This window comes from Monodelphis domestica, chromosome 6 (genome assembly GCF_027887165.1).
Source record: "Monodelphis domestica isolate mMonDom1 chromosome 6, mMonDom1.pri, whole genome shotgun sequence".
In the NCBI taxonomy this organism is placed as follows: Eukaryota; Metazoa; Chordata; class Mammalia; order Didelphimorphia; family Didelphidae; genus Monodelphis; species Monodelphis domestica.
In genome coordinates, this window is record NC_077232.1 from 309,216,974 (window position 1) to 309,230,340 (window position 13,367).

Sequence of the window (13,367 nt, forward strand, 5' to 3'; positions counted from 1 at the left end):
AGTTACGGTCTGCCCAGTCCTGGGTGATAGAAATACTTCCCTAGAGAGAGAGAACACGGAGTTCTCGGACTGGTTTTCTGCCCTCTGGAGCCGCAGCGTCAGTCCCCGGGTCACCTTTCAGAGGCTACCCGTCGCCGGGTCAGGGAAAGACTCTGCAGTCTTCTGCAGAGCTGTGCCTCCCTGAGCTCCCACCCCAGGGTCCAGCGGAAGTCACACCTTTCCCCGAGGATAAGGAGGAAGGAGAGGAGTCTGTAGATTGGCCGGGCCTCAGAGACTGGGGAGGAGGGAGCCGCCGTTTCAAGTCTTTGGTGGGATGTTTGCCTTCGTTTCGGGCTCTTGTTTCTCTTCTGTGAGTCTGGCGAAGTTTCCCCGATACGGATTCCGAGAGTGAGGAGCGGGAAACGTGCAGGCTGGGTTTGCCTTTTGGCCTTCTTCTGGGCAACGTTAGTTCTGCTTCTGATTACATTCTCTAAGCCATTAGCTAGCCTGGCAGGTCACCCTCCGGAGTATCCACTAGCCTCCTCGTTTTTCCTTTTCCTAATGCTTTTGTTTCTTTCCTGGTTCCTTCCTCTAAAGCTCTCACGCACTGACTCTCACTCCATTTCTTTGGACCTGCTCGTTGGCCTTGTGGCAGGCTGCTTTTCTTCCTTGAGGCCTTCCTTGCAGAGGGTTTTTGGGGGTTTGTATCCTGGATGCCCCTGGCCCCCCAACAGTTTTTACCTTTTCATAAGTCTTTTCTTTTCTCCTTCCAACTCTATAACTTGGTGATAGAGCCAGAAGCTCTGCAGCGCTAGAGAACCCCGTACGGTTCAGGTCTGTGTGGCCTTGGGTTCTGCTGCCAAGTTCTAGGGGCAGAGAGCCCTTCTTCAAGTGTTCGAGGGGCAGAGCTGCACGCTTTCAAAGACCCTTACTGATCCACTGTCAAAGATGGTACAGTCACTGCCTCTTTTCCTTTACGAGCTCCAAGTCGTAGTTTGGGCCTAGGCCACGGAACCGCCGACTTGCCCTGGGTAGAACTCCAGGAGACAGTCTTGTGGCTCCCCCAGGCTACACAGAGAAAGGGCTTAGTAAGTGTGTGTGGAATAAATGAGGGAATTTGTGCTTGTTCAGGTATTTGGGGTCATATCTGACTCCTTGGGACCCCGTTTGGGCATACTTTACCATTTCCTTCTCCAGTTTGTTTGACAGATGGGGAAACAGAGGCAGAGAGGTTGTGTGACTTGCCAGAGTCACAGAGCCAGTAAATGTCTGAGGGTAGATTTGAACTCGGGTCTTCCTGATCCCAGGCCTGGCACTTTATGAAGACCATTCAGTGGGGTTCCTTGAGGCTTGTCCTAGAGGCACTAAAAGGAAAACCAACGACATGGACTGATTTGGGGAGTCACTTGTTATGCTGGGCTTTGGGGTGAGGAAAGAACAAGAGGGAACATGAAAATAAATTCAGAGTTATTGGTTGGGAAGGTAGGAAGGAGCAGGGGTTTCAGGAGTAAACTGCACTAAATATCTTAAAGGCGACTACTCTAAACTAGCTAAACTATGTTATGAAGCCAAGCATTAAGCTCCCAATGTCCAAGTCCCACACCAGGAGTCCCGTCAAACGGGCCAGGACCTTCAGGTGGTTGGTATCCAAACAGGTCCAGAGGTCTTCTTTACTGTGCTGCCAGCAGCCACATCCAAAAGATTTCTTTTCTTCTCTTGGTCTCAGGAGAAAACCTTTTCCCAGCCTCAACCTCGGGTCCTTCCAGGAGAGAAGACAGCTGGGCATAGAGTCTTTCCCAGATGCCTTGCCTCAGGCTCCAGGTGACCCTTAGTCCCCCGCTCCTGGCCATCGCTCATTCTGAGGTGTGCACCTCTCCGCTTTTGCAGACCCTTCATCCTTTATTACACACTTAAGGAACATTATTCTGTCTGGCAGCCCCTAGAACTTAGCAGCAGAACCCAAGGGGAGGCTCGAAGCCGAGCGGCCAGGAGGTCCCGAACCAAGATGGTAGCCCAGGAGCAGAGAGATGGGCCTGCTGTCTGACATGCTATGAGGGACAAATGGCAGTGAGGTCGTGCTGAGGAGGGGCATGACAGTGGGCCCTTCCTGCCAGCATCTGGCAGGGAGCCTTTCAGCACCTGCCAGCGCCAAGGAAGCGCCAACCAAGGCTGGGTCCTTCGAGGAGCAACGGTGGTGAGGGGCGCCAGCACCGAGGATCTCCTCGAGAGGGAGACTGGAGGGAAATGGAAGGGGAAGCAGAGGAAGGCGAGGCCCCAGAGGCACGCACCTCTCTGGGGGTTCCCCAGAGAAACAGGAAAGCTAGCTCGAGGCCTAGCGGGGACCTGTCACGGAGGGCCTGTCTCCAGGGAGAGGGGAGGCCTGCCCAGGGCGCAGGGGAGATCCATGCCAAGGGGCGGAAGAGAGCTGGAGCGGACTGTGGCGGGCTGCACATGGAGAGAGGGGAAGCAGAGCTCTGCGAGGCCGTCACAGGTTCAGGTAATAAGCGAGTGAGCCATTACAAGAACTTGTTATTCCAGAGCATGGCCTTAGTCTGTCCCCTGATGAAGTCTTGTGAACACCAAGTGGGAATTCCTGGCCCGCGGCTCGCCTTTAAATAGAAGCCCGCCTTCCGCTGGGCAGCCCTCGGGCTCTTTGTCCCGGACAGGACCGCTAATACTGGGGAGAAAGATCCTGACCGAGGAGGCCTCCGCCCACCCGAAGACCTGCGCCTGGTCCACGCTTCCGGTGCCTTTGGGAAAGATATTGGGGGTGAAATCTAAAGAGCGTTTCTACAAGAAAAATGTCGCCTTAGGACACAAGGACACTAGACGGTCATTTCGCACTTCGGGGCCTCTTGTTGCTTTTAAGATGCCCCGAGTGTAGGGCACTGACAGTGGAAGCCCCCCTTCCAGGGTGGATCGGCGTGCCGTGCCCTGTTTGACAGCGGGGGGGGGGTCCCCGTGGCTCTTCATGGCGTGCCCACACACAGGGGAGGGTACGCAGATTTAGGAGTCCTCCATCAGAGGTGGTGGCGTGAATCCAGGGGAGCGCATGAGAGTCCAGACAGCTCTGGGGACCCCCGCGGGCCCAGGATCTGGCACAGGAGACAGAAGGGGGGAAGCAGGAGGCAGGAGATCAGGGAGGAGGTGATGAGCGGCTGTGCGGAGACACCGGGAAGGAGAGGCCTAAGCGAAGGCGATAGAGAGATCGCCGGTAACTGGGGAGAGGAGACGTGTTGGAGGAGGAGGTTGGAAGCCAGACCCTGAGAGGAACGGAAGCGGAGGCACCTGGGGTGGGGACGGCGCAGGTTGGTGGGGCGTGAGGAGAGGGGACAGATCGGTAGGCAGCGAGAATAGGAGAGATGGGAGGACGGAAAGTCGGAAGCGTGCGGCCGCTGGAAGATGAGGGCTCTCTCCGCTCTGCCAGGAGGGGCAGGGGAGGGAGCCCTGGGGCTTGGAAGGGGGACACCAAGGTTGGGAACGGCCTCTTTGGAGAGCAGAAAAGGGAGGCCCCGCAACAGCAGGGCCCGGGTGGAGGTTGTGTAGCACCCGTTTGCGATGGGCCTGCCTTCTGGTTTTCTCTGGCTTTGTTCGCCAGCGCTTCGGGGCAAAGAAGGCGCAGGAGGGGGCGATCCAAGGGGCAGAGGCAGTAAAGGGGCTAGAGGAGGGGACAGCCCAGGGTGGTGTTGGTGCTCAGAGGGCAAGGTGGGTGAGAAAGGCCCAGGGAAAGGCCTGAGGGCTGGGGGAGGACCAGGAGCAGGGGTTGGAGCCCTGAGGCAGAGGGAAGGCGGGAGGGCACTAAGAGTCCAGGAACAGGAGCATCGCCCGCTGTGTGTGGGGGGGAGACCGAGGCGAGCCAGGAGGAGGGCCCCCGACATGGGAGCCCGCAGAACTCCCTCCTCTCTCTGTTCTTGTTTCCAGGTGATACCCTAGTGGCTGTGAATGATGCGGAGGTGACCTCGGAGAACGTAGACAGAGTTCTGGCTTGCATTCCTGGCCCCATGCAGGTACTGCCCCCTCCTGTTGGCTCCTCACCATCGCACACCGCCCCGAAGCCCTCTGCCGCCCTCCGGCTGACGGTTCAGATTTGAATAGCGACATTTCCTCTTTCTTGGAGTCAAGGAAGGAAGGGGGGCATTTCTGCCCAAAGAACTCTTCCCTGGGGAGGGAACAGCCGGGAATGCGTCGTGACTGCCCGACACCCTGTGACAGTCATGAGGAATCCAGGCCTAGAAACTCACTGAAGCAAGCGCAGACATGAGAAAATCTGCCGTAAGTTGTGTTAACTCATAGCTTGGGATTTTTCATCTCATGACTGTGTTCCTGGGCTTTCTGCCCCATAGCTGGGCCCCACGTGCCTAACGGCTCCAGGGCTGGGCAGTGAGCTGAAGTGACGTGCCCAGGAAGAGCCCCGTGGGTAAACAGATTCCACAGCTCGCCCAAGGGGGTACCTGGGGCCAGAGGCTGGCTCGGGACTCCCCTCCGCCTCCTGGGCTCTCCCTCCCACAGCCAGTGGTGGGGAGAGCCTCAGCAAGGCCAGACCTCCCTCCCGGCCTCTTTGGCTGCCTTGGCAGCCTGTGTCTGAGCTCTGGGTAGATGCATTTCCCCTGAGGCGAGTGCCCACCTCTTAAAGACACGGAATGTCCTCCTGGTAGGGAGCCCCAAGCTGCCTGTTCCCCAAAGGGCAGCAGAGCCCCTCATGGTGCGGGGACACGAGGGACGGTGGCAGGCGCACACGCAGCGCTTATTTCTGTTCTCTGGGCCGCATCTCGTCAGCAGAGGCGGTGGCGGATGACAGAAAGCATCACCGGCGGGATTGTGGTCAGGAAAGTTGGGGGCAGCAGTTCTGGGGGGAGAGGGAACCCGGAAGGGTTAGCCAGGAGGAAGACCTCCAGAGGGCCGGGCGAACGGCCTCCAAGAGGACTTCTCTGGAGGGCCTTTGGGCCGGGATCAGACTCACTGTCTGCTGGAGAACTACAGAGTAAGAGTGTGTGTCTTTCAGAGAAACCAGGGAAACGCATTTGGCTTATGCTAGAAAAGTGGGATTCCCTGTGATCGTCGTAGAACCACAGTGGGAGAGCTCAGAAACCTCGGGAGGCATCTGAGCAGGGCTCTCCCCCCTCTTTTCCAAGAGAGGCCCAGACTCCGAGGCCCTTCACACCGATACCAACACGGAGGGCCGATGGTAAGGCCAGGAGCCTCGGAAAGCCCCTTTCTGTGGCCCCAGTGAGCCCGAGAAGGCTGCTCTGCCCAGCCTCATCCTTCCCAGTGGATACTGGGACGTCGCCGTAGCGGAGCCCTGTGACAAGAAAGGGTCCATAAACCCGAGGGCATCTGTCCCTTCACCTCTACTTTTAAGCAGCCAGAAAGATGGAGTCTCCAAGGCGTGCTGGGAGACGGCCCGCGCTGATCCGGAAATCGCTGGTGTCCTGGGCTGGCAGGACCTTTGTCTGAGAGGGAGATGGTCAGCGTAAATGGCTTCGCAGACCCTCACACCCTTGTCCAGCCTCCTCATTATGCAAAGGAGGAAACAGTGCCATGGATGGGAGTTGACTTTCCCAGCATTCCCCAGGCTGAGCCAGGACTGAAGCCGGACTCTTCTGACTCCTAGATCTCTGCCAGCCTACAGTTTAGACCTAAATAGGAAGCGGCGTTCAAAAGTCTCCCAAATGTTGTTATAATCAAATAAAAAGCTCCAGGGAGACACAGCTATGCACTGGGAGGAGCGCTGGGTCTTTCAGGAGTCAGAAGGCCCGCCTCATCCTAGCCTGTGCTTGGCTGCTTATGAATCTGGACGCTTCATTTCCACAGGTATCTATTAAGGGCTGTAAGAATACAGAGGAGAATGGGGAATCTAGACAAGGCAAGAGTGCAATGCCCCTACAGAATGCAGGACCCACCTACAGAAAACATTTGAAATATACAGGAAAACGTACCTGGGAGGCAGCTGGTGGCTCAGTGGTTTCCAGGTCAGGCCTAGACACAGGAGGTCCTCAGACCTTCCTAGCTGGGTGACCCTGGGCAAGTCACCTAACCCCCACTGCCTACCTCTTACCACTCTTCTGCCTTAGAACCTAAACTTAGTATTGATTCTAAGATGGAAGGTGAGAGTTAAATATGGTTGTATGAGAGAAACAGAAATTTCCGCACGATATCGGAGAGACAAAGATGATTAGTTGGGGAGGTCAGTGAAGACTTTATTCACCAGGGAGAAAGTGCTGTTTGGCCTGGGCTCTGTGGATCAGGAAAGTGGCATTTCAGACTGATGGAAGAAAGAGACCATGGGCACAGGGCTGTGAACGTACAGACCACCCAGGTCGGATGGTGGCGTACAGTCCGGGGTGTCTGAATCGTGGGGTGCAGCAAGGGCATAAAGAAGGGTACGTTGGGGCCTGGAATGTTGGGCCAACAGATAAACTCAGTAGATAGGCAAGGGAGAGCCGCTGGACGTGTTCTGAGCACAAAGTGATGGGATCAGATCTTGTGTATGGTGGCAGTGGGGTGAAGTAGGGGCTGTAGAGGAAAGTAAGTGACTGGGAGAAAAAGGTAGGAGCTGATGGAATCATCGAGGTAGGTGGTAATGAGGTCTTCTACAAAGGCAGTACTGGAAATAGAGAAGAGGGAGGCATCGCCTGAAGCCACAGCCACACAAGTCTTGGCAGCTACCACTTAAAAGAGAGAAGAACGGAGAATATGATATTCAAGAAAGCAAAAGATAAAGAATTACAACCAAGAATAACGTATCCTGCAAGCCTGAATATCATTTTAGAGAGGAAAAAAACTACATTTGTAAAGGACCAGGGAGCTTGTAAGCCTTCCTGATTTTAAGCCTGAGCTTGGAAGACATGGTGAGACGCAAAGTCCAGAGAAACCAAGCAAAGCCGATCCATTTGAGCAAACGGAAGGAGGAAATAGAGGGACGAAGTCATTGTCTTCTCATAAGAGTCGAAGAATGAAATGTCATTTTAGAACCTTCCTGTCTTCAGAGGCCACGAAGGAAATAGGGGTTGGGGCGACTGATTGCTCATCTTGCCTATTCAGGTACACTAGAAGGATATTCAGGCGTGCGTGGAGGAAGGAGGAAGTCAAATACCGCTTTCCCCTCACTTCACGCTAGCCTGCATCGCCTTCTTTAATCAGGATCTGCTTTGTAACAAGGCAGGTGAGAAGCCAAGAGAGAAACAGTGCATGGGTGAAGCATGGGAGGCAAAAAATCTATCCTTGACGATGGGATAAGTGCGTTCGTATGACAGGAGAGGGTAGCAAGTGGATTAGAACCCAGAACCCAGCAATATGCTGTCTATGAGAAAGACCTGGGAAACGTCGAGTGCGCCCAGAGCGCAAGTCAGGGCCTGCAGGTGTAAAGATTAAAATTTAGGGGAGAGGGGGAGACTGAGGCAGGTAGAAATTAGTTTCTCTCTGCAAGGAATATATATTTTTTAGAGGTTTATTAAAGGTTAAAGATTAAGAATATACAAGTAAGAAACATGTGCCTAGGCCAGAGGCCTAGACAAAATAACCTCACATCATGGAAGAGACGCCTCTGCTCCAAACGGGGAAGTCCAAAAAAGGCCAAACCCTTCAAAAGCCTTTGCTTAAATATCTTCTCGATCTCGGCCCAGGTGAGATTACAAGGCATTCTGGGGAAGTGGAGCAAAGGCTCATGGGGATTGTAGTCCTGTATTCGAGTCTATTTTTTACATCCCCCCGTGTGATCATTTGTGGAAAAATTAATTTTTCCCCAAAAGGATCATAAAAACATAATCAATTTAAAGACTACAATAATTTGAGGATAAGAAAAAAAAAGAACAAAACCAATAATTACTGGATGCATTGACAAAAAGCCATTAGGGGGCAGTCCCCTTTGGCATGAAAGTATACATACAAATAAATGTTCAATCAACCACACCCAAAGTTCAATTTTGTGCAACTTGTGGTCTGGAGGCTTCTTCATGATGGCTTCTCCAACAGTTCAGTTTCTGAATTCAGAGAGGTAGCATCTTCTTCACCTAAAATTCTTCTCAAAAGGAATTTAAACTTTGCAATTTAAATAATGATTTTCCCTTCGTGGTTGCCAAACTGTAAAGATTAAAATTTAGGGGAGAGGGGGAGACTGAGGCAGGTAGAAATTAGTTTCTCTCTGCAAGGAATATATATTTTTTAGAGGTTTATTAAAGGTTAAAGATTAAGAATATACAAGTAAGAAACATGTGCCTAGGCCAGAGGCCTAGACAAAATAACCTCACATCATGGAAGAGACGCCTCTGCTCCAAACGGGGAAGTCCAAAAAAGGCCAAACCCTTCAAAAGCCTTTGCTTAAATATCTTCTCGATCTCGGCCCAGGTGAGATTACAAGGCATTCTGGGGAAGTGGAGCAAAGGCTCATGGGGATTGTAGTCCTGTATTCGAGTCTATTTTTTACACAGGGGAGGAGGCCCGCCTCCGGGAACTCTCACGATGTCAGCTCGTGCACACCAAAGTAGGCATGCTTAAAAGAAATAAAGGGCGTTATGCTTGCAGGTGCCAAAGACGACGAAATAGTCTCCACTCTTGATGCACGTGCACTAAATGGCCCTGCGTGTATTTAAAGGGAACGTTCCAAGACGGCACTGCTTGGGATCCTCAGGGGACCCCTGTTAGACTCTGGCAAGCCTACCAGAAAGATAAACGAGAAGGAAATTCAGGACCTGAATGGATTTTAGAAAATGGACTCAATAAAGCAAATTTAAAGAAAGGATTCAAAGAGGTACTCGAGTGCTAAAGAACTAGTGGGTCAAAGAAATAAACAATTTTACCAAAGAAAATGAGTGTGTAGCTTGGGCTACAGTTCTTAGGGTCCGGGAGGGAAGCAGGAGGACACTGATCAGCACGAGAAAGAAAGAGCAGCTCACTTGGGCCCCAGCGTGGACTGGAGAAGGAGGCTTGCTGAGAAGGCAGCGAAGGGGAGGAGGTCTGCTCCCTGCCAGGGAGTGTGCCCAGGCAGATCACTGTGACACCTAGCACGGAGCTTTCCGCCCACACTTCACCCGCCCAGCCTGCTGCAGGTCTGAAAGTCGTTTTGCAGCACAGATGAGCAAGGAGGGCATGTGTTTCTGTCCAGGAGGTTCCTGTTTCCCAGACTTGGAGGCAGCCTAAGCCAACCACCTCAGGGGAGCCAGAATCTTGAGAGAGAAAGCTGGAGGTAGTGTGCCAAACAGGAGAGGCAGCGCGGGGAATTGGGCGGCTCCCGCCTGCCCTTGGCCAGGCTGGGGCATGTGAACCTCAGAAGAGCAGAGATGACGGGTCTTTGCCAATCAGCCTCATTCTTTTTTTTTTTTTGACTTTTTAAACATTATTTTATTTGGTTATTTACAAACATTATTCATTGGAAACAAAGATCATTTTCTTTTCCTCCCCACCCCCCCTCCCACCACTTCTCCCATAGCCGGCACACAATTCCACTGGGTTTCACATGTGTTCTTGGTTCAAACTCATTTCCATGTTGTTGGTATTTGCATTAGAGTGTTCATTTAGAGTCTCTCCTCAGTCATATCCTCTCAACCCCTATAGTCTAGCAGTTGCTTTTCATCGGTATTTTTACACCCACACTTTGTCCTCTGCTTGTGGATAGTGTTTTTTCTTCTAGATGCCTGCAGATTGTTCAGGGACACTGCATTGACACCAATGGAGAAGTCCATTACCTTCGATTGTACCACAGTGTGTCAGTCTCTGTGTACAGTGTTTTCCTGGTTCTGCTCCTTTTGCTCTACATCATTTCCTGGAGGTCATTCCAGTTCCCATGGAATTCCTCCACTTTATTATTCCTTTGAGCACAATAGTATTCCATCACCAACATATACCACAATTTGTTCAGCCATTCCCCAATCGAAGGGCATCGCCTCATTTTCCAATTTTTGGCCACCACAAAGAGCGCAGCTATGAATATTCTTGTACAAGTCTTTTTCCTTATTATCTCTTTGGGGTACAAACCCAGCAGTGCTATGGCTGGATCAAAGGGCAGACAGTCTTTTAGCTACTTTTGGGCATAGTTCCAAATTGTCCTCCAGAATGGTTGGATCAATTCACAACTCCACCAGCAATGCATTAATGTGACAACTTTGCCACATCCCCTCCAGCATTCATTACATTCATTTGCTATCATGTTAGTCAATCTGCTAGATGTGAGGTGATATCTCAGAGTTGTTTTGATTTGCATCTCTCTGATTATAAGAGATTTAGAGCACTTTTTCATGTCCTTATTAATAGTTTTGATTTCTTTGGCTGAGAACTACCTGTTGATCTCCCTTGCCCATTTATCAATTGGAGAATGGCTTGATTTTTTGTACAATTGATTTAGCTCTTTGTAAATTTGAGTAATTAGACCTTTGTCAGAGGTTTTTATGAAGATTGCTTCCCAATTTGTTGCTTTCCTTCTGATTTTAGTTATATTGGTTTTGTTTGTAGAAAAGCTTTTTAATTTGATGTAGTCAAAATTATTTATTTTACATTTTGTGACTCTTTCTATGTCTTGCTTGGTTTTAAAGTCTTTCCCTTCCCAAAGGTCTGACATGTATACTATTCTGTGTTTACCTAATTTACTTATAGTTTCCTTCTTTAAGTCATTCACCCACTTTGAATTTATCTTGGTGTAGGGTGTGAGGTGTTGATCTAATCCTAATCTCTCCCACACTGTCTTCCAGTTTTCCCAGCAGTTTTTATCGAATAGTGGATTTTTGACCCAAAAGCTGGGATCTTTGGGTTTATCATATATTGTCTTGCTGAGGTCATTTACCCCAAGTCTATTCCACTGATCCTCCTTTCTGTCTCTTAGCCAGTTCCAAATTGTTTTGATAACTGCTGCTTTGTAATATAGTTTGAGATCTGGGACTACAAGGCCCCCTTCCTTTGTATTTTTTTTTTCATTATTTCCCTGGATATCCTTGATCCTTTGTTCTTCCAAATGAACTTTGTTATGGTTTTTTCTAAATCAGTAAAGAAATTTTTTGGGAGTTCAAAGGGTATGGCACTAAATAGATGAATAAGTTTGGGTAGGATGGTCATTTTTACTATATTGGCTCGTCCTACCCATGAGCAGTTAATGTTTTTCCAATTGCTCAAGTCTAGTTTTAGTTGTGTGGAGAGTGTTTTGTAGTTGTGTTCATATAGTTCCTGTGTTTGTCTCGGGAGATAGATTCCTAGGTATTTTATTTTGTCTAAGGTGATTTTGAATGGGATTTCTCTTTCTAGTTTTTGCTGCTGAACTATGTTGGAGATGTATAGAAATGCTGATGACTTATGTGGGTTTATTTTGTATCCTGCAACTTTGCTAAAGTTGTTGATTATTTCAATTAGCTTTTTGGTTGAATCTCTAGGATTCTTTAAGTAGACCATCATGTCATCTGCAAAGAGTGATAACTTGGTCTCTTCCTTGCCTATTTTGATGCCTTCAATTTCTTTTTCTTCTCTAATTGCTACTGCTAGTGTTTCTAGTACAAGTTCAAATAGTAGAGGTGATAATGGGCATCCTTGTTTCACTCCTGATCTCATTGGGAATGCATTTAGTTTATCCCCATTGCAGATAATATTGGCTGATGGTTTTAGATATATACTGTTTATTATTTTTAGGAACAACCCTCCTATTCCTATGCTTTCTAGTGGTTTCAACAGGAATGGGTGTTGTATTTTATCAAAAGCTTTTTCTGCATCTATTGAAATAATCATGTGATTTTTGTTGGTTTGCTTGTTGATATGGTCGATCATGTGGATGGTTTTCCTAATATTGAACCAGCCCTGCATCCCTGGTATAAATCCTACTTGATCATGGTGGATGACCCTTCTGATCACTAGAGTCTTTTTGCTAGTATCCTATTTAAAATTTTTGCATCTATATTCATTAGGGAGATTGGCCTATAATTCTCTTTCTCTGTTTTTGACCTGCCTGGTTTTGGAATCAGTACCATGTTTGTGTCATAAAAGGTGTTTGGTAGAATTCCCTCTTTGCTTATTATGTCAAATAGTTTGTATAGTATTGGGATTAACTGTTCTCTGAATGTTTGATAGAATTCACTTGTGAATCTGTCAGGCCCTGGGGATTTTTTCTTAGGGAGTTCTTTGATGGCCTGTTGGATTTCATTTTCTGATATGGGATTATTTAAGAATTCTATTTCTTCTTCTGTTAGTCTAGGCAGTTTGTATTTTTGTATATATTCATCCATCTCGCCTAGATTGTTGTATTTATTGCCATATAATTGGGCAAAGTAATTTTTAATGATTGCCTTGATTTCAGTCAGCCTCATTCTTGCCTGTAGGGCATCTGGAATCCTAGTGGGCAGCCACACAGGAGATGGGGTGTCCTTGCCCACTTCAGAAGCCACAGAAAGAAGAAAGGAAGGAGAAAGTATAGTATCCCAAGTGGTCCAGAAGCCTAGTGCAGAGGGTGTGGGGCCTGCTCTGTTCCTTGCCACTGCAGAAAAAACATCAATATTTTGGTGCATAGGAGTCCTTGTCCTCTTCCTTCAGTCTCTGCATGTGAGTCCTAGCAGCAGTATCTCTGAGACAGAGTGTGCACAGTGTAATGGCTTTGGAGGCATACATCCAAATTGCTTTTTAAGCCTTCAGCCACTTGCAGCTTCTTCACGTTGTTGTTTGGTTGTTTGGGTCATTTTCTTGGCAAAGACAGTGGAGTGGTTTGTTATTTCCTTTTCTAGCCTGTTTTATATTTCTATATATTCCTATTTCTAGCCTATAAGGAAACTGAGGCAAACAGGGTGAAATGAGTTGCTCAGCTAGTGAGTGTTTGAGGCCAGATTTGAACTCAGGGAAAGGAATCTTCCTGACTCTGGGCCTGGCTCTTTATCCACTAGATCACCTAGCTGGCTAGAAATTGTCATCGTATTTATTTTGCTGAGTATGAGGTAGATTCTTAGAGTTGTTTTAATTTGCCCTTTCCTGATTATTAGTGATTGAGAACACTAACACTCTGCACCTGAGGAATGACTCGTGTATCTGATGCAGATCCTTATATAACTTGGATATTGGACCTTTTTTGGAGAAACTCGCTATAAAGATTTCCCCTCAGCTAACTGTCATTTGCATCGCCTTGTCATTTTGGTTGTGTTCATTCTGTTTGTGGAAAAGCTTTTCAACTTTGTGTAATCCTCCTCTGTGGCCCGTGAACTCTTCCCCTATCTAGAGCTGCATTTGATACAAAGGGCACTGAATGGGCAAATGCACTTAGGCTGTTGGAGCCGCCTTGTTACCCTGGACCGGCCCGGCCAGGACAGTATCCCTCCCATTGTTCAGATCTAGCTTTATTTCTTGAAGGAATCTTTTGTAGTTCTATTCGCCCAGTGCTTTGGTGGGTAGGTTTCCAGCTGTGGGTGCTTTTCTCGTTCTGTCTCTTCTGGCTG

General features: G+C 48.9%; 1 protein-coding gene across 4 annotated transcripts in view; it reads left to right on the forward strand.

The window, feature by feature from the left end:
* Positions 1–13,367, forward strand: part of INTU (inturned planar cell polarity protein) — an 82,273-nt gene that overhangs the window by 26,129 nt on the left and 42,777 nt on the right. For all 4 annotated transcript variants that reach the window (XM_056803514.1, XM_016422895.2, XM_056803515.1 and 1 more), the window contains exon 3: positions 3,901–3,986. In XM_056803514.1, the coding sequence (XP_056659492.1) occupies positions 3,901–3,986 (86 nt within the window). The remainder of the gene's footprint in view (positions 1–3,900; positions 3,987–13,367) is intronic.